Consider the following 22,404-nt stretch of genomic DNA (forward strand, 5'->3'; position numbering starts at 1 on the left):
TGGGCGGGCAAAATTCACTGGGCGGGCAAAGCAGAGAAAGGGGAGGTCTCATATAGGGAAGATTCCAGATTGGCCCATCTGAATTTTCATTTTCTCAAAGGCAGAGCAGGATAAGCAGGGCTTGGTTTACACCTATAGCCATTTCTAGCCACTGGGGGACCATAGGCAGGCTAGGGGAACTCATATTAATGTTAAAAAACCTCATTAAGTGAAATTTTCATGCCATGGGACCTTTAATGAAAAGATGTATTTATATATCACCAAACTGAAGTAGTCTGATTATTCAGCTGGAACCTGATTTCTAAGATATCTTCTTAACAAGAAATACAATTTACTATATGTGATTAAAACAAAGATATGAAGTCTTTACATGGATAAGCAAGAAAAAAGGCCTTTACAGTATTTAAAGGCCAGAGTTTGTTTGAAGAAGAGGTTTAAAAGCAGACTCCATCTGTGGCAGCCTGAGGTTCTGGAGGTTCTGGTCCCACTTTGATAGGAACCAGGACTAAGGAACACAGTGAACAGCCTCGCCCGGGGATCTCTGGCAACTTTCTGCCTCGTAATGTCCCAAATATACAGTAGTAGTGGACCAGTGATGAAAGTTATTTCATTAGATGGTCAGTTAACTCCATTTAGTGGACAGATACTAGAACTACATCATCTGATGTGTGATTTCTCAGAAACTGACTGGGTTCCTGACACTGTTTAGACTTGTTTTGACATCACTATGATGTATTTTTTAGACTTGGAATTTGAAGTTATGAGGTTATGATGGCATCCTGGGATCAGACGCACACAGACACCGGACTGAAGAGGAAGAAAAAGAGCAGCTTCTTCTCTCCCAGTGTTTCCTCGACACACTTGTTGATTGAAAGCAGATAACTTGACTGGTAGTTTGGAAATATCAAAGTCACATCTTAATAAAGAAATCAATACCACTAAATTTACTGAAGATTTCAATGGAATATCAAACCAAACATTTTCACCTTTCCTAAGGAACCTTTTGTAACCATTTTAATTTGATGTCACACTTCATTGGATCAGAGATAATAGGATTTAGACCCCCTTCCTCAACAGATTTTTACAATATCACTTCTCCTTGTATAATGATGCTTATTTTTCCATATGAAGTTGAAGTTGTGTAGATTAATTGTTTTGATTGATTTATCAGATAATCAGACGGTAACAACTGGGTACAAGCGGCCACCCTAGGGAGGGTACAAGTGGCCGCCCTAGGGAGGTGTTCCAGGCACATCCAGAAGGCTTCAGGGAAGACCCAGGACTAGGTGGAGGGATTATATCTCCTCCCTGGCCTGGGAACGCCTCGGGATCCCCCAGTCAGAGCTGGCTAATGTGTCTCAGGAAAGGGAAGTTTGCTGGAGCTGCTGCCCCCGCAACCCAACTCTGGATAAGCGGAAGATGATGGATGGATTTATCAGACACGTCCAAGAAATAAGATGGATAGATAAGTCTAGATGAATTCTTCATCTCCGTTAGCAAAATAAATCCAAAGATAGATAAGTCCCTCTAAAGCCATCTATTTAGAATAGTTCTACTGTTCTGTTACTTTTCCTACTATTCCTTGCTGCTGCAACAGTGTGAATTTCCCCATTGTGGGATTAATAAAGGATTTTGAATCTTTGAATCTCCTGTATATCATTTTCTATATTACAGTTTCCCTTATATTCTTATTATTTGTAACTATGATCCTTACATATTTAACTTCAAAGTTACAGGTATATTATACACAATAATCAGAGGGTAATCGTGAATATTGTATATCGTTCACATTTTTTCATATTTAAACGTCAACAAGAGGCTTTAGAGAACAGAGAGACCTCATTTAGTACTGTAGTAGTAGTGCAGTCAATCAAACATACAATTCATATAAAGTATGACAAAGTATGACAATACCTCAGAATTAAACCTAAGTACAGTACACGAATAAATGTACTTAGTTACATTTAACCACTGATCTGATCTTATCTTATTAAAGGACAGTGGGTAAAATCGACTCTTAAGACACTTTTTTTATTCTGAAGGGCAGAGGAGTGTAGCGGAAATTGTGTTTGTGATTCCGGGTCTCGGAAGATGCTACGACCTCCGTCCCATTGTTTGCATTTTAGCTCGTGATGAGGACGGCGGAGTAAAACGCGCCAGTGTTTAGTTTCCTACAGAAAGAAACACCACAAACTGCTGCATGAGGTTTTAAAACCTGAAACGAAGCTACAAAGAGCAGGTCCGTTTTCTTTCTCTGACCGGAAACGCGTTTACTGCTGTTGTTGCAGGGAGTCCGCGCGCTAAGCTAACGTTAGCCGCAGTTAGCTCCTGCTAACGCGTGTTATTTTTATTTTTATGTTGTGAGCTTCGTATTTTTCCTCAAACGCAGGTCGGGGAGAAGTCGAGGAGAGGCACTTCAACATGAACTCTGAGAGGAAACTGTCAGCTGGCCAGCGGAGAGGTGGGAGACGTTTACAATGTTACACATTCTTTTCTCTCTTTTTTTTTCTTACTTAACGTTACCCTGTCGGAAGAGATTCGTTGTTGTATGAGCTGGCTATGGTTTATAATGCCATAACTTTTATTACTATCCACTTTTTTGCCACAGCTGATAAATTAACCACGCTGCGTCCATGGCGACGCTCTGCTATGCATAGCAACGGTCTGTTATTCTTATCAACGGTCTGTTATCAAGAATTAGCAGACCGCAGAATGCCGTTGAATTCAACCAAGCCCTGTTATAACTGTTATTAATGTCATTGTACTGTATTACAGCCTCATACAGACTCTGCCTCCCTCCTCTCTGTCTTGGAAATGGGAGTACAGCATCTAAACGTCAAACACCCAGTGTGGTAAATAATGAGTGATGAGCGAGCCAGAGACAGAGCTCACAACACTCAAAACACACAAGAACTATTTGTTCTCTTGAGGTCAATAGTTATGTCTTTAATCAGCAATGTACCAGTCTACTAGTGCCTTCAGTGTAGCACAAGTAAACGTTATATTTGACAATAAGGCCTACTGTTTTCCGTCGCATCATTTACAGGTCTCAGCGGACCCGACTGCAATTGAATGGAGCTTTATTCCACAGAAGGAGAAAAAGAAAAGTGGCTGTGTATTGTTGTTTGGCAATACAGTCAGCTGTCCCACAAACTCCTGGACAGTTCAGTGCTTGTGTTTGGTGTTTTTAAAACTTTCTCGTGGCAGTGATGTTTCCTGTTTACTGTACAGGGACTCTCTGACCGCCACCACCCGACTCATTCTACTTTGCTGATGACATCATCACCGCCCTTTTTTTTAATTATTAATTTATTTCAGGTCTCCTCACTGATTATTTTGCGGCCATTTTTTTGAGACGGTGCAATTACGTTTTGCAACTGCTCGCACGCGCACGACCTGCAAATTTGACGACTTTTAAACATTTTTTTTTTATTATTCCTTGTCAAAAAACGAGGAGAGAGCGATAAGTCCAGAGTTTTTTTCAATGTGTGGGAGAGGGGGCGGATCCGTGAGTGATTAGCTGCATTCACATTACCTGGTTGGCCGTCACACGGTGCGGCTAAAACTAGGGCTGCACAATTAATCGCAATATTTGTTGCAGCATTGTGTTTTGAGGCAGTGAGAGAGTCCTGACAGCAAACATCACTGCCTCTATTGCTGCCACAAGAAAGTATTTAAAACACTATGAGGGTAAAAAAAGAAACGAAACACAAGCACTGAACTGCCCAAGAGTTTATGTCCAGCTGAATGTTTGACAAACAACAAAGCACAGTCAATCTGTCTCATTTCTTTCTCTCTTTCTCAGTGAAATAAAGCTGCATTCAGGTGCAGTCGGGAATGACCATGGACATTTCATCACGTTAGATACGATAGCTATTTCAGTGTTAACAACAAAAAAAAAGACGGAGAGGAGGGAGGCAGAGCCTGAATGAGGCAGAGGAAATGGGCCGACATGACGATAATAATACTTTGTATTTCTGAATGTGCATTTGTTAAGCACCGTTCAAATAAAGTTCAGTGACTGTGAACTAAAATATGACAGCAGATTATTTATTGTTATTACCAAATTATTTGGTGAAATGATTTTGCTGGTGAAAGTTTACAGGCGTTCGTATGTCGTGTGATATGAAATATAATAAATGCAAAAGTCATTGTTTAGTTATCATCATTGTGTTCTATCCTGTTTTCAAGAGATTATGGAGAAAAAAAAGTCAAGTTGCTCGTCACTTCATGAACAGACTGGATTGAATATATAGGGGATATATCTATGTTGTCTACCATTATTATGAATTATTTCTACAGGTAACGTTTAATATAATACACGGTAGGTAAGGCATAGCCATTCTCTGTTCTCAGCTGAGGTGGGAACATTAGCGCTGCAGTACAATTGCGCGTTCAACTGCATACATTAGCCTAGCAGCTTAGGGCTTATTTTGTTTTGACTCCTACCCACACATGGGGCATGTATACCATTATGATTATTCATTCATACATATATTCATATATTTTGTGGTTTGAGTGTTTTCCCTACCATTGTTTTTTTTTTTTTTTGGGGGGGGGCTATATATTCAACAACAACAACAAAACGGATGTGTGAGATAAAGCTATTTTCACACATAGGCCTACAGGTAATCACTTCTCGTTCCTTGCTAAAAGTTCAAATAATTTTAATGTTACAACGCAACCGTGTCCCTGTTTTCACCTGTTGCTGAGTAATGTACATTAACATCCCATGGTCTCTTTAATGTAGCATACCTGTAGCAAGTTCCTTCGTAGTAGCTAACTAGCTGTAAAAACAAACGTCGAAGAGGAGCTCCGTGCTACAGAGCGGGCGATTGCTATTGCTTGCCGCTACAGACTGGCTCGGTCGTATCATGCATTTAGTGATGTGTTGAGCCGCAAAAGAGTTCCTCAACACCGCCTCTGGTGCCCCACATGGTGCTCCTCTTCAGGTCAGCGGCTGGTGGTCTGCTATCCGAGAACAGGTGACTCTCAGCCGGGGACAGAGCACTGCAAGCTGCCGGTGCAACACCGGTCATTTCGGCGGAGATTAAGGATAAGTAAGTAATGAGACGACTAGTTAAGAAAATAATTAATGTTAGTCCCTGTCGCTGCCATGTTGTTTGTGTATCTCTATGGCAAATGCGCGGGGTGAGGGCTGAGCCAGTTCAGAGCTACGGGTGCCCAAAGGGGAGCGTCGGCGGATGTTAAGGATAAAATTGATTTTCATTTAAACAAATCGACGTTAACTACACATTTGAGTTAATCGATAAAATCGATTTATCGCCCAGCCCCACTAGCAGCTAGAGGAGTTAACGTCTGCTTATTGCTAAATTACGACAAAACCTTTTTGAGCCTAAATTTTAACCTGCATGCACGTTTTTGTAGCCTAAAACAGAGCCGCTTATATTGGTAGGCTGATCAACAAGTTAGTAGACTGCCGAGTCGCCCTCTCTGCTCTTCTCAGCTGCTTGACTGCTGTGCTTCTAGACCGCGCTGCTGTAACTCGACATTTCTCTGTTCTTTGCTGAGATGGACGTCATAAGATGTCTCAAAAGTTATAAAAGCAGTTTGACAACAGTGAATGCAGTACCGGGGGTGATTTAATGAATTTTGAACGGATAATGTTAGCTTTAGGCTAACGTTTCTTGTTGCTAAAACTAGCTTACGGCAGCTTACTAAAGTAATCGCTAACTGTAGTTAACTGCCGTTAGCTAGTGAATTCAGTTAGCTGACTCACCCCGGGGCTGCTAAGAGCCAAACCTGGAAGGAAAACCCTCTCGGCAGTGTATTCTCAGTCGTAAAACTGGTCTCTGCTGTGTTTGGTCCCATCCATCTAGCCGTGGTCACAGACACCAAAAGTTCCGTGCTAAGCAAATTTGATGGTGAAGACATGTCCCGCCCTACTCTGCCTCTGATTGGCCAACCCTGGTATTCTTACCCTAACCAATTGCACTCCTTATGCCTAAACCTAACCAATCAAACCAACGAAGGCAACGAGTAGGGAGGGTGCAGATATTGATTAGCATTTACAGTAGCCAACAGCGCTGAATGTGCGTGAAGCTGATTTTCCACCAGGGCAGTTTCGGAGCGATTCAGTCGGATTCAATTCATTCCGCCATGCTAGCGCTTTAGCTGAGTCGGTGTCGCCAGACCGGGACTAAAAACAGCCTCCGAGACTTACGGAGGAGGCCAGTTTATGACCGGGAATGCATTAACGTTACCGAAGTGGTTTTCATTCCGGGTTTAGCTCTTTGCAGCCCAGGGGTGAGTCAGCTAGCTAGCTAATTGGACAGCTGTAACGTTACAGCTAACAGAGCTAACGGCAGCTAACTGTAGTTATCAACAAGTCCGAAACTCAATAAATCACCTCGGTACTGCATTCACTGTCGTCAAACTGTCGTTTTATAACTAAGTCCAAATGGTTCCACTTTACTTGAGGTCAAGGATATTATTCATGACACCGTCATACAAGCATTTGACGATGAAATCAAACTTCATGACAGGTCATAATTGTTGTAAAAAAAATATTCATGACACAATTATAATGCTCTCATGACAGCCAATGTAAAAACCAACCTCTTAATGACAGTTTACGCTTAAAGCTAAATAGTTTATTAAAGTTTTGATAATTGGGCCTGTCATGACATATTTATGACTGGGTATGTTGTCTAGGACAATGTCAAGTTGTCATTACAAAGACATCGACAGGTTGTATTGTCTTGTTTAATGTCAAGTTGTCATAACGCAGAGATTGTTGTCTTCATTAATGTCAAGTTGTCATGACGAAGACATCTCGGACAGTGCTAACTTTGCATTAAAAGTGTCATAATTTACCAAATGACACTTAATGACAACAGTCATGAATACTCAAAAGGACTCCATGTTCATGACAGGCGTCACGTCATAATAATGATGGTGTAATGTCAGTCTTATGCGCACCCCTTCAAATAAAGTGTTACCCAAAAAAGCTTTGAATCTAAGATTGAATTGAGAATCCTGACACCCCTAGTCCTTACGAGAGTGAATATATCAAATTGGCAAAGTATTGTTGAGATTCACATTAATAGCCATTTGTTTGTGTTTCAGCGCTACCTTTGGATGTCCAGAAAGTGATTGTTGGTGAAGAACATCAGCAGGAGTGGAGCTCCAGTCTGGACCAGGAGGACACAAACCCCCCACACATTAAAGAGGAACAGGAGGAACTCCGGATCAGCCAGGACGGAGAGCAGCTTCAAGGGCCGGAGGAGGCCGATATCACCAAGTTCACATTCACCCCTGTCCCTGTGAAGAGTGAAGACGATGAGGAGAAACCTCATTTCTCACAGCTTCATCGAAGACAAACTGAACAGATGGCAACAGAACCAGCCAGGAACTCAGAGCCAGATACACATTTACAACCAGACACTGATGACGAGACCGGAGACTCTTCTGAACCTGAGACTGATGATAGTGCTGATTGGAAGGAGACCAGAGAACCTCAGTCAGGTTTAAACTCTCTGAATAATGATACATTCCCTGTTAGTGATTTAAGGTGCAGTGCTGGTGAGGACGAGTGTGAGGAAAGGTTTGGCACTAGTGGACATCTGAAGAGACCCACAAGATCTCACACAGGAGACAAACCGTTTAGCTGCTCAGTCTGTAAGAAAGCTTTTACAGTGAGTGGGAGTTTACAGAAACACATGAGGATCCACACAGGAGAGAGACCATTTAGCTGCTCAGTCTGTAGGAAAGCTTTTATAGATAGTGGACATTTATATAGACACATGAGGATCCACACAGGAGAGAGACCATTTAGCTGCTCAGTCTGTAGGAAAGCTTTTATAGAGAGCGGACATTTACAGAAACACATGAGAACCCACACAGGAGAGAGACCATTTAGCTGCTCAGTCTGTAAGAAAGCTTTTAAACGGAGTGGAGATTTACACACACACATGAGAATCCACACAGGAGAGAAACCATTTAGCTGCTCAGTCTGTAAGATGGGTTTTACAGTGAGTAGAAGTTTACATAGACACATGAGAGCCCAACACGTGAGTGTTACACAGTCCCCCCTTGTTTTTCTTCTCCCCTGTCTGCTCTACTGAGGTGATCCTGATTTGATTGTCAGTGGTTGGCTCTGCCCCCTGTACTCAAGGCTGGAGAAGTCTATCAGACCGAAGCAGCTTTTCACCAGTGTGTTGGTGGTCCCGACCAGGTTATGGGCTGTTCAGTTAAGCACTGTTATTATTTAAAGTTGTGACCGTTATTTTAATAATTATTCATGTGACAGCCATTGTTGCTGCTATACTGCTGTTCATATCGTTTTCAGGAATTTGATGAATGCACTGTATTACGGCAGTTGTTGGGATACTTGGAAAAGGCTGATAAAGTTACAAAAGTATTTTAAATGGAGTCAGTGGTGAAGGGCATTATATAAAGTCCTATTTATAGAAGTGTTTCTATAGGGGTTCCAACAAGGGCAGACTGCTCAGAGACCTATACCGCCTTTCATTATTTTAGTCGATTTATTTCTTTTTTGTATTCTTTAAGAATAAAGAATCATGTATGTTACTCTACCATGTGCATCGTATTTGGCATTCTTAGCACACAATTTGTGTTTTCTCCAGTGAACTGGGACTATAATTTGGGAGGATTGTACAATTATAAAAACCTATCCTAACTGTACATCCTAATTTCATATTAGTCCACTGGACCAGTAACTATATAGTGTAGGCTACTGTACATTCATGTAACAACAGGGAGAGGACACCTCAATGGGTTTTGGCCTTATATTCTGCTGCGGGGAAGTTACTGATGAATATCACTGTGTTAGTTATGTTCACAGTGTACATGGAATTTATCACTTCATTACAGTTTCTAGATTTCAGAGTCCAATTTCTTCAGTGTCTTCCTTTTCTATGACCGTATATGGGCCCATGAGGAAGCAAAGCATATAATATGTAAAGAAGGAAACTCTGAATAATAGTGTAAAAACATACATTTACAAACTACTGTTCTTAAATAAATACCATTCAAGGACTCGCTTGTCATTTGCACAAACAAACAGCTGTACAATTTACCTTAAAAGCTAGCAGTGGGAGTTAATATGTTACTTAAGAAATTTATATTTCAGCCCATACGAGAGAGAGAAATATTTACGCATGATATTCTAGCATTGTAGATTAGTAGTTCCAATTGATCCTCGTGGTAAATTGCATGAGTAGCATTCTCTTCTGTTCACTTTTAAGGCAAAGAGTAGGCTACAACTGTTTGTGCAAATGATTAGCCTAACTCCCAGAATGGTATAATTATGACATTTTCAATCTGCCACGCTTTCTCCCGCGGCCGTGCTTCTATTTTTATTTTTGCCAAATGTGTTTCACGTTATCATATTTCCATAAGAAGCTGCCGCTCACTCTGTATAAAGTATACAGAATTCATATTCTCCAGTTTAGCATCAGTAAGTCTGTGATCTAGGGTTGTGCCGATGAACGATATCATCATGGAGAGCCACCATCGTCATGCCACGCCCCCCACCCTGTCAGACACACACTAATCCTAGTCTCTTCTATAATAACCTATAAACTTTGCAGGTAGGCGCGGAGCTGTGGGCAGGCCTGGACGGGGCCCGCCCACATTGACAGCTGGCCCGCCCAATCAGAAATTCAGAGTCAAGTGTGTTGGTGTGCAAAGCGCCGCAACAATCACAACAACCATGGATTGCTGTTGTGGCCAACAACTGGAAACTTCATACATTGTTCGTCTGCTATTTCATAACTAAATTCACTTCTGAGACTTTTTTTATGCGAGAAATCAACTATATAGGGCTCAAATATGGGCTGTTTTACGAAATCTGATGGCTAATTGCAAATTTGGTCTGACTGTGTCGGATTTCAGAAGCTCCACAGTCTGACGTGACAGCCGGCGGGGAGCCTGCCGGGATTGCTGGCATGCCGGTCGGCCTGTCCACCTTCACAGACCCCGCTGTGAGCTGGCTGGAGCTCTCTCAGGAGACTCGCGGACAAGAGGTGTTTATTTCCCCGATCGTTTGTTTACATAACACAACACACAAATTTTCATTTCAGAACCTTAGGGAATGGACAGCGGCCGACACGAACACACACGCCTATTAACTCGATAATAAAGCCGAAGGTAGGCTATCTTTCGACTCAGGACAGCGCCACTTCTCACAAATGCAGATAGGATTGGAGATGGGAAGTTTAACTGACACATAACTGCGATCAGCGCTCACGCGCTCCACTTAGCAACAACTGCAATGTTTAATTTTAAATGAATGTAGCCTACTGGCAGTCTGGCACACGTGGATGCTCAGTATTTTCCGTGGGTGCTGCAGCTCTGAAGCCTGCACGGTATCAGTGCCTATAATACCATTCAAATTTCATTTTTTTTCTTTTTTTATTCGTTTTTTAAGGAGAAAAAAATATTTATGTAAAGAGATATAGTAAAATAAAAAGTGCTTAAAATAACTCACCGTTGTTGGCTACGGCCACTGAACAGGCTACACGTTGTAAACAGCCGTGGCCCGCTTGCCTGGTCCTCCGGTAACGTTAGCAGTTAGCAGGGTTAGCATGGCAGCGTTAGCCAGGACCAGTCGGGATCCCTTTACTGGCTGTGTCTCAATTTGTTTTTGCGAGTAACCAACTCGGGTACTCTAGCTATATCATTCAATGCGAGTACACGCATGTTGAAATGACATAAAATGCCCGTCCCTTGTAGCCGTGACAAATTAGCCTGAAGCTAATGCTTAGCTACCTGTTCAGGAGGAAATTAGCCAACTCGGCATCCTTTTAGGCTCTAAGCTGTCTCCATCTTTCACATACATCTCCAATATTTACCCGGGGTTTGTAACGTCTCTGGTCATGCAACTGTTGGGTCATGAAACATGCTGGGTAGAATCTATCTCCGTTGATCCTGTTCGTTTGTTTGCTGCTTTCATTGCTGTACTAACGTTACAGCTGTAGCGCTCTGGGTTTACTATTTTACAGGTATATCTGTCAACCCGGCCTGGCTGTCAAACTGGGCAATTGATAACAACACACAGGCCAAAACACAGACATTCCATCACGGAACGGAAATTTCAAAAGGAGAAAATACTGGCATTAGCATTGTTGTCAGAAAAGATATTATTTCAACTGGCATGTCTCCTCGTAACTCCTGTCTAAGTTAAAGATTTAAACTAACAGAAATAAGCGTAAAACTTCCCCCGCTGATTACTGACATTAGAGACAGGGGTTTAGTGAATGATATACAACGAAGCAAACAGAAGAACAGTATTGCAGGAACGAGACTGACGGCAAAGTGTCTCCGATCTGACGCTGAGTTGCAGGAGAAAGCAGGTGTACAGTATAAAGCAGATTGCTGACGACATGCAGCTGGACTCCTGACTCCCTCACACCTGGCTCCACTCCTGCAGTCAAACACACAGACGCCGGCACAGGGGAGGAGAGGCTGCGGGCGAAAAGTCAACAATTACCTTCCAAAGTCCTTTACTAACCACTTTTCCTTAACCCCGATGGTAAACGTCATGAGGTCAGGAAAAGGTGTGAAGGAGAATTCAAAAAGGAAATAGTAAAATACAACAGCGGTGCCAGGAGAATCCGACTGTCCTTACACTCGGCTGCGTGATCATGCGGCGGCGGCGGATGTTATTGACGTGGGTCTGCCGATGAAACGAGCACATCTGGATACTTCGCCTCGTGCGTTTTCACTGTGTTTCATGCTGGGTCTATAAACGTGGACAACCCGGTAGAAAATATTACTGCATCACCATTTTTATTTTATTTTTCATTTTGTTTATTAATCTTATTCTGCATTAATTATGTTGTTTCGTGTAAAGCACTCACTGCATGTCATTTCATTATTATAAATTACTGAGCTTTAGGCTGTTTCTTGTACGAAACGTGTTATGCAAATAAAGTTTATTATCATTATTGGTTGGTCCACATGAATCCCGATTAGGATGCTTGTATGTAAAATAATTGTTAAATGGATGCAAGATGAGCAGAACGTGTCAGGCCTATAAATCTACTGTACATATTCTATGTTATAAGGGTTGGATGGTACATTAATACATTATTAATGAGGACAATATTCTCTAAACTGTAAACAGAGCAGAGCTGTCCAACAGCGTAACTTCATTGATTATTTCAGAAGGTTAAAAGTTGAGATATGTTTTCTCTGTCATGTGGGTCTTTCTTGCTGCTCCTGAATTTCAAAACAGACTCTAATGGCGTCTCGTTGTGAATACGATCTCATATTTTACGAAAATAGTTCACCGAAACGTGTTTCTGAAAACATTTTAAGCGAGAAATAGGCCATACAGTTGCTGAATCTATCTGTTTGTTTGTTTTTTTTATCAACAAAGGTCAGTTTAAAAGATTTTCGTCAGATTTTGAGAGGCGGCGAGCCGAGCCGACCACTCCTCAAGTGGAGCGTGGAGTGCTGCAGGTCACGTCACGTGTAGAAATGGCAAGTGGGAGAGATAAAGAAGGCTGCCCGGAGTTGGAGGATGCGCCAGCGTCGTATATAGTCTGGTGTGTGGGAACATTTTGGATTTCATGTTACCTATGATGACAGCGGAAATAAAACAATAGATAGAACTGCTCCTGTGTGCAAGCATTGTGCAACATGCATCCAATATGCTAATTTTAGCTATATAGCATATCATTCTGGAGTGTTAAAGATTAAAAGAAAAAATAAGAACCGTACAGAACCAAAAACCGTGATATGAACCGAACCGTGGGTTTTGTGAACCGTGCCATCCCTAATTGATGCGGATGCCGTCAGAGCCAATCCACACACACTCACATAATAATTCATATACTTTCACAGTCACACATGGCCAAAATAATGTAGTTAAATCTGTAGTCAACAACACATATTGAAATATAGATATATGTCTATATATACAGCATATGTCCCGGTAATTAAAGGCAGAAAAAAAAAATTACTAATACCAAACTATAAAAATACTCTGTTACATTAGTAAAAGTCATGCATCAAAAATGTTTCTTAAGAAAAAGTATGCAAGTTTAATCGGGAAAATGTACTTAAAGTCTTAAAAGTGAAAGTACTCAATGCAGAAAAATCCTCATATTTTAGAAACTGGAAACAATCCAAACTGTTCTGTCAGTCAACTAAGTGTTTAATAATTTAATTATATCAGCTGTATTGTAGGCCTAAACATTGTTGGGTAGTTTAATTTATAACAAAACATCTTATTGTATAAACTACATGTGTTTTGCGTGCGTAATGTGTAAAGTAACTAGTAACTAAAGCTGTCAGATGAATGTAGTGGAGTAAAAAGAACAATATTTCTTTCTGAAATGTAGCGGAGTAGAAGTAGAGAGTGGCATGAGAAGAAAAGACTCAAGTAAAGTACAAGCACCTCAACATTTGTACTTACGTACAGTACTTGAGTAAATGTACTAAGTTACATTCCACCACTGGTAGTGAACTTTGTTGAGTCAACTTCTCTGAACTGCATTTCTGTGGAACTGATCTTTAACTTGATATGACGCAGATGACAGATTACTAAATATAGGTGTTATGTCACCATTACAACCAGGGCAGGCTGAGATGTTCCTATCACATTGATGCTGTCGGTGTCTTTTCATTATTTCCGGTAGACGTGTTAACATCAGCAGAGTCTGTCAGAGGAGACAGAGTTACAGCTGCAACTAACCATTATATTATTGTTGATGAATATATTCAAGGAATAAATAATTGAGTCTATAAAACACCAGTAAATAGAGAAAAGTGTACAGCACATTTTGTCAGAGTCCAAAGTGAGGTCTTTAAATTGTCTGTTTTGCCCATCCCAATAGTCCAAAACACAAATATATTCAGTAGATGTGAATTTCTATGTCACTTCTCCTTAATGATGCTTATTTTTTCATATGAAGTTGAAGTTGTGATGCGATCTGTTGCTGATCTTACTGAACAGACTGTAGATGATCTGTAATCTGAGCGGGTTTAGTCTCAATGATTTCTAAATGTCATTACCAGCCACGCAACATGTGTTCTGTACAGAATAAGCCTTTAAATGAGGCCAATAGCAATTAAAATCCCTCCGATTCAAAAACAATTAAAAGTTCATATAGAATGTCATCATTTTGAGTCGATTCTGAACCAATCAGCTGTTAGATCAGCTGAGAGCCAGGCATTTCCCAGCATGCCTTGGGTCTGCCTGGGTAATGCAGTCGGTGAAAAGCAACTGCTCAAACCTGCGGCCGCCTTGATCTCGCAAGGTTATCGTTGCCCACCTGTGAATGACGTCAGAGCAAGTCGGGATCAAGTCGGACACAAATCTAACCGGCATGCAGTGGGCGTCATGGCCTAGGAACGCCTCGGGATCCCCCAGTCAGAGCTGGCTAATGTGGCTCAGGAAAGGGAAGTTTAGGGCCCCCTGTTGGAGCTGCTGACCCCAATATGCGGTTGACGATGGATGGATGAATGGATTTATCAGATATCCAAGTTATAAGCTGGATAGATGAGTCTAGATAAATTCTCCATCTCGAAAAGCAAAATAAATCCAAAGATGGATAAGTTCTTCTGAAGCCATCTATTTAGAATAGTTCAACTGTTCTGTATATTATTTTCTATATTACAGTAGATGTATCCCTTATATTCTTATATAGTATGATAATACCTTAAAAGCAGTGGTGTAGTCTACGTGATACGCAGGTATACACAGTATACCCACTAGGAAAGCTCCAGGATTTCCACAAACCCACTTAAAAATGCCCAATGACACATAACAACATACTCTCCATTATATTTTTGATATATTTAGAATTTTAATCTGTTAATTTCTTCTTCACATAGGCTAAATAAATACAGTATACCCACTACAATACATTATACTACACCACCGCTTAAAAGTACAGTACATGAGCAAATGTACTAAGTTACATTCAACCACTGATCTTATCTCATCTTATTAAAGGACAGTGGGTAAAATCGACTCTTAAGACACTTTTTTATTCTGAAGGGCAGAGGAGTGTAGCGGAAGTTGTGTTTGTGTTTCCGGGTCCCGGAAGATGCTACGACCTCCGTCCCATTGTTTGCATTTTACCTCGTGATGAGGACGGCGGATTAAAACGCGCCAGTGTTTGGTCTCCTTCCAGAGAGAAACATCACAAACTGCTGCATGAGGTTTTAAAACCTGAAACGAAGCTACAAAGAGCAGGTCTGTTTTCTTTCTCTGACCGGAAACGCGTTTAGTGTTGTTGCAGGGAATCCGCGCGCTAAGCTAACGTTATCCGCAGCTAGCTCCTGCTAACGTGTTATTTTATATGTTGTTTGTATGTTTATATATCTTTTTCCTCAAACGCAGGTCGGGGAGAAGTCGAGGAGAAGTCGAGAAGAGGCACTTCAACATGAACTCTGAGAGGAAACTGTCAGCTGGCCAGCGGAGAGGTGGGAGACGTTTACAATGTTACATATTCTTCTTATATTTTGTCTTACTTAACGTTAGAGTTACCCTGTTGGATGAGATTCATTGTTGTATGAGCTGACTCTGGTTTATAATGCCATATAACTTTTATTATTATCCAGTTTGAAAGTCAGTCATAACTGAAAAAGTACATTAATAATCTGTTATCAAGAATTAGCAGACTGCAGAATGCCAGTACTATAGTATTACAGCCAATGTACTGTATTACAGCCTCATACAGGGTCTGTCTCACTACTGTCTTTTTTTTGTCAACACTGAAATGGCTATTATATCTAATGTGATTAAACATCCATGGAAAGGATGCAGGGTGTGGGAGCAAAAAAAAAAAATATATATATATATATCCCGAAACCTTTAAAATATATATATATATACACATACATACATACTTTACAAAATAAGGCTGCACGATATTTTGTTTCATCGTCTACATCACAATGTGCGCATGTGCGATAGTCACATAGTTGACACTAAAACATTTTTGCAGCTTGATAGAAAAGTAAACTTTTTCCTTTTACATGATTGTTAGCAGCTGACCCTTCCCCTTTAAGACAGGTGGCCAGGTGGGCAACGTGTGTATGTGACGTAACGTTAGTCCAACTGGGTTTCGTAGAAAAGTACCGTACGCGACAGCTGCAGCTGACAGTGATGCACATCTTTTCCATGGGTAGTGAAGCTACAGTACTCAGTGTTTTATGTTCGCTGCAAAGACAAACTAAATCATCTGATTAATGCAACATAATCACGAGACCTCCCGGTCATTTTTCACCGCAGAAAGCTGCTACCAGCCAGGCTAAAGCTAATATAGTTAGCCTAAAGCAACAACGCGTCCGTCCCAACTAACGTTACGATTCGGAGCCGCGGCTCTGGAAACGTAGTCAACCAGTGTATTGATCTACCTAATGTCCCTCTCCAAAATGTAGTCACAGCCTTGCTTGCTTTGGTGTTTGTAAAGCATTAAAGTTCAACAAAGAATGGTTGACATTAGAAGACTTCCTTTTTCATTATTAGGGCCCGAGCGCTGACAGCGGTGAAGGCCCTATTGAAACTAAAGGAATTCTTCCTTCTTCCAGCAAATTAATAAACTTTTTGAGGAGCTTAATATACTCAAAAACTCACCAAAATTGACAGTTGCATCAAGCCTGGTGACAATTTACGTATTTTAAGGGTTTCGGGAATAGGCGCACAAATATGGCTCGCTAGCGCCCCCTACAAAAAAAAAAAAAAATGGAGCCCCTGCAGTACGTTTAACATAGACTAACGAAACATGGTACACATATGTAGCATGTCAAGACGTCCAAAAAACCTTATTGGAGCCATACCCTTAACGCAACAGGAAGTCCGCCGTTTTGAAATGAAAGTTCGAAATTAGTTTGATTTTGGCCATTTCCACACATCCTCCTAGAGATTTCATCCGATCGACTTCACATTTGGTCTGTACCATCTTAAGACCGTGAAGATGAAAAGATATGAAAAGAACATTTTTTGGTCATGGGGCCTGGCCGTGGCAGGGCGGCCATTTTGTGCGTTTCATCATCGAAACAGGAAGTGGGTGTAACTTGAGTGTACGTTGGCCAATTGGCTCAAAACTTTTTTTTCATAAGAGTCCAACCCTGAGGACATCTACCGGCCAAAATTGACTCAAAGTCATAGCGCCCTCTAGTGGCAACAGGAAGTAGGCCCAAAACAATAGGTGCTATACTTTAACAAACTACTCTGAGAGATTTCATCCGATCAACTTCAAATTTGGTTTGTGTCATCTAAAGACCTCAACGATAAAGTTATTAAAAGCAAAACTTTTCGTTTAATGGTGTGGGCGTGGCGTGGCGGCCATTTTGAGCATTTATTGATGAACAAAGAAGTTGTAACTTGAGTGTACATTGTCATATCTACCCGAAATTCAAAGGGTCCAGGCCTGAGGACATCTATCTATCTATCTATCTATCTATCTATCTATCTATCTATTCAGAGCGCCCTGAAGGAGGGTCTGGCTACTCCAGGTGTGTTGTCTGTGGGGGGGGGGTGGGAATACTTATTTTCGTAACAATCGAGTACCAAAAACTGAGTGATGTGGTCCTCCTCTCCTACTTCAATGCCTAACGTATCTCTCTCTTTCTCTCCCTGACCCTGACTTTCACTGGTTGAAGCTTGAAAATATTGTAAACAAATTAATAACATTACTAATTCCACTGGTCGGACTGTTCAGCTCGGTTTCAGACTGATACCTCCGGTTCAGGCTGGTCCTCATCCTCAACCCGTGCCTTTTTCAGTCGCGGAAAATACTTTTCAATACTCGTCTGGATTGAAGCAGCAAACATTCAGTGTAAGAGTAAAAAAATGCCATAACATTATTTATAATAAGTTTATTTGATTCACAGCTGCTACATATAGTGTTTTTACCTCGACAACCCAACTGCATGTTACCGCAAACTTGCGACTAGTTAACTTTCTGAAGCAGGCGCAATCGCTTGTTTGCTACGAGTCGGGTCGGGACTCAACATTGTATTCAGAACATAAAATATTTTTATAGCACTTTTTAATATGTGATTGTGTAAAGGTGTTCACGAGATAGATACCAACCTTTTGTGAACTAGTGAATTTCACCAGCCATCTTCTCTCCTTTATGGAGACAGACGCTGTGTGCACGGTGGGCTCGATGGTGTTTTAAGCCGTTGGGGGCTAAAAACACCAACCGCTGCACGGTGGGAGGAGCTGTGTGTGTGTGTGCGAGCGAGACACAAGTGACAGAGAGACGGAGAAGAGCAGTTTAAGGAAATGCAGCTGAACGTGTTTTAAATAGCGTTTAAAAGATAATAACAAAACGCAATGTGCGCTGGCCGGTGGTGATAGTGCAGAGCACCGCCACACATTAGTCTATGTGTGGGAAACACTGTAGGCTAGCTAGCTGTCTTAATTTTCCCTGCAGAGATCTGAGGAGCAGTCAACAATAGTCCGCATTAATCCAACAAATTTAAAATTCCAACACAATGAAAACGGAAGGAAACAGAAAACGCATGCATTCGGCAGATATCCCTGCGGCACTGGAGCAATCCCGGAAGTGGAACGTCAAGGATATAGACTATGGAGGTTTTGTGGTCTCTTTATGGTCAAATGGCAATGTATTTTGCAATTGTCAATTCAGTTTGCAATTTCGTCATTCAATTTGAGTATGTATTTTACAATTGACAATTCAATATGCAAAGTTCCAATGCACCCTCAATTCAGTTTTCCACAAATTTGACTGAAAGTGCAATCAATTGCATTTCCTATTGCCATTGTTTTTTGGTCTCTTTATTCAATTGGCAATTCAGTGTGCCAGTGAAACAGCGCCCCCCAGTCTATTGCATTAACATTGGTCTTTAACTTGGTCACCACACTTTTTTGATCTCTTTATTCAATTGGCAATGCAACATGTCAGACATCTCATCAAGGCGGGGCTTCAGTTAGGATGTCACTTCCTTGTTTACTGACCGACAGTCCCGGGCTTCCACTTCACTCAAATCCAGTTGTCAACGCCAGTCAAGGCCACTTCTGTTCTCAGTGTTCGGTAAGTTTAACGTTATACCTTAGATAACGTCCAAACTGGCAGTTCAGCCTAAACTTTAGACATTACCAGTAATTTATTGCAGTGAGACCGTTGTTCGTATTTTGGGTTTATTTACATGATGAGGCATTACAATTAGCATTACCCTGGGTTAGTAGCTTGCTAACACAAGCAAAGTAACTTTGCTAAAGTTAGCCACGTTTACTGCTGGTTGCTCACTAATTTCGGTAAATCGCCGAAAGTTGCAAGGGTGGTTTTTCCGCTCACAGGCGCTAGGGGGAAGGGAGGCGACCACCATTCAACCCGAAAAAAGTCATATAACCATTACAATGACTCTGAAGCTGTTCAGTTAAAGTAAATTAAATTAAGCTAAAAAAACTGCATAGTTCCCCTTTAACTAAATATAATTTCTATACATCTATTTAACTATTAAAACTAAGCTTGAATACACTCAGGATATAATTATATAAGTGTAAAGATGCACATGGTAACAACAGTACATGTGTTACAAGAGAGATGCACAGAAATGAACAGCTAGTTGGCCAGTAAGAGCTTTATCCTAATCTAGACCCTGTTAATCCCAAACTTGAAAGTACTTTTTTCACTTGTGTGAAACTGTAGTGGGGATGTTTAACCTTTGAAACTGTATTACATCAGTAAGACTGAACTGTAAGTTGATTGAAGCATCATATTAACAAGGTCTTTAAGAACAGAGAAAGATGCCGATATGGTCTCTCTCCACGTGCAGATGGAGTCAACACATCAGGTTTTGTATGTGGTCAAACAGTTGTCACCGTCAGGATACCTTTCCTGTTAAAGCAACACTAGAGAACTTTTTCCGCTTCGGTCCCCCTACAGGTTGTCTTATTGGAACTACAGCTCGCGCTTCCCGATCTGGCAAACTTGCATAATGTAATGTAATGGACAATTCCGCTTCCAACCTGTAGGGGGACCGAAGCGGGAAAAGTTCTCTAGTGTTGCTTTAAAACAAGACTCCTTAATGATAACTTGAATGATGGCAGTGTGTCAAAAGCTTGTCAGACCAGGTGAATGGAGGACCATTATTTGTGTAGACTTGCATACATACTGTACGTACCCACACCTTGAAATTGGCACATTTCATGTGTTTGACAGAGCTCTCTTATTTAGCTTCATTATTATGCTTTGATTTATTAAAACTGTGAATAAAGACCATTTCCTAGTAGTGACTCTAACACGTCTTCCTCCTTATGTTCAACATCCACTGCTTCAGCCTGGATTTGCTCACATCAAAAAAAGTTTTTTGTTAGGACATTATAGGATCATTAATACGCTGTTTACATTTTAGACAACCAATTTTTTTTTACTGCCTGTGGGCTTACTTGATGGAACTTCGTCTGCATATGGTGAGGAATGAATACATACGAACATTCCGAAAGTGTACCACTTGGTCTTTGGCCGGCTATAGAACGAGAGTATATAACGTTACAGTTGGCTAAAGGCTTCCCATTGACGCTTTCCTGACTGGTGTTAGGTTGATAAGGGGTTGAAATGCTTGTGTGTTTACGTCAGACATTTTTCTGCCTTCGCTGTTGTCACTAGCGTAAATTAGTGAGCAACCAGCAGTAAACGTGGCTAACTTTAGCAAAGTTACTTTGCTTGTGTTAGCCAAGATTTTTATCAAGCTACTAACCCAGGGTAATGCTAATTGTAATGCCTCATCATGTAAATAAACCCAAAATACCAACAACGGTCTCACTGCAATAAATTACTGGTAATGTCTAAAGTTTAGGCTGAACAGACAGTTTGGCCGTTATCTAAGGTTTAACGTTAAACTTTCCGAACAAGGAGAACAGAAGTGGCCTTGACTGGCGTTAACAACTGGATTTGAGTGAAGTGGAAGCCTGGGACTGTCAGTCAGTAAACAAGGATGTGACGTCGTAACTGAAGCCCCGCCTTGATGAGACGTCTGACATGTTGCATTGCCAACTGAATAAAGAGACCAAAAAGCACGATGACCCAGCCCAGTCTCATGGCAGTTTGTGATATGGTCACGTAATTTAATCTATTGATTCGTGTACATGGACACATTCATCTCGGGTTTTTTTGTGTGTCTCAGCACAGATTTTAAACTAATGTATTTCAATAGGAAGCATCTTTCGTGATCACAGCACAATTCTTTCTGCCAGTCAGGCTGCAGCAGAGAAGCTGTATACAGCTTTGCTATCATTGGTATTTTTAGCCCAATAACCGCTGTTTTAATCAACATTTATTCACCAGATCTTATCATGGTTTACATGTATTTCTTTTATTGGTATTATTTTGGTCTATTTCGGCCAGGGAAGCTGGGTTGCTTTGTTGTTTATTGATATTTTTAAAACTACAGCGCTACATTTATCAACATTTATTTAGATATTATCATTGTGTTCATTTCTTTATTTTAATAATATTATTTCGGTCTTATTACCGGTGAAATATTACAGTATGCTGTAAAACAGAACACTGTGATATGAGCCGAGCTGGGCGCATTCAAAGCCGATATCCCACAATGCAATGCGGGCATTCATATCAGCGAATCGGACAGCGATCAGCGGGTTTTTAACGACAATATTGCTTCAATGTACATATATTTAATCAGTGGTTTTGTCACCAGCAACAACACGTTGCTCAGCTTTGTTCCAGTAAGTTATGCGCCGTAATAACGTTTAAAAAAATAATCAGCGAAATATTCTGGAAGTGATGTAGTAATTACCGCTCGCCGTCTGTGAAAGATTTCTGCACGTTGTACGAATTATACAATAAAAATACCAATAATGAAAAAATAGTGTTTCATGCTAAGCACTTTGATTTGCCTTTCGCAGAAAAATACCATACAAAAGTTGAGTGTTTAGAAATACAGTGTTGAGGGTAGATGTAGATGAGAAGTCGTGAGCAGATGTAAACACTCAGGAGGAGTCGGAGATGATTTTGAAAAGATGGGATTTTTATTATTTACCCCAATTAAGGCCCATAAGGCAAATATGAAAATATAAAAATTAAGGAAAGCAGAAAAAACTACTTTCAAGTAAATTGACTTGAGAGTCAAAAAAATCACATTATACAAACATACAACTGTTTTCTAATTGACCTTTAAACAAGTCACAACTCTGAGGGCATCCAACAGACTTGCGTGCTCCTCCCTCCAGTTTCTCTCTAGCAAATGACACTGCCATTCTATATAAGCCTGAAGCCCGCCACTAAAATTGGAACATACCAACACAAAAGTAAAATACAGGGGTGGCTCAGGTGAGTAGACAATAAAAGCTTAATACAGCCAAAGTTAATATATCTATCAAGCTCGAAATTTACCGAATATTATTTATATGATTCACACAAACATTTCACAAAGCCACAAGATACCTTGACGGCTAATAAAATAATT

General features: G+C 40.8%; 1 protein-coding gene across 1 annotated transcript in view; it reads left to right on the forward strand.

Moving 5' to 3' along the window:
- Positions 1-2,095: 2,095 nt before the first annotated feature.
- The window catches only part of LOC144512837 (uncharacterized), a 32,556-nt gene continuing 12,247 nt past the window's right edge, over positions 2,096-22,404 (forward strand). Inside the window, 3 exon segments of the mRNA XM_078243790.1 lie at positions 2,096-2,461; positions 7,090-7,973; positions 21,173-21,193. Coding sequence (XP_078099916.1) covers positions 2,422-2,461; positions 7,090-7,973; positions 21,173-21,193 — 945 coding nt within the window. The 5' untranslated portion in view covers positions 2,096-2,421.

Source organism: Sander vitreus, chromosome 24, assembly GCF_031162955.1.
Source record: "Sander vitreus isolate 19-12246 chromosome 24, sanVit1, whole genome shotgun sequence".
NCBI classification, from domain to species: domain Eukaryota; kingdom Metazoa; phylum Chordata; class Actinopteri; order Perciformes; family Percidae; genus Sander; species Sander vitreus.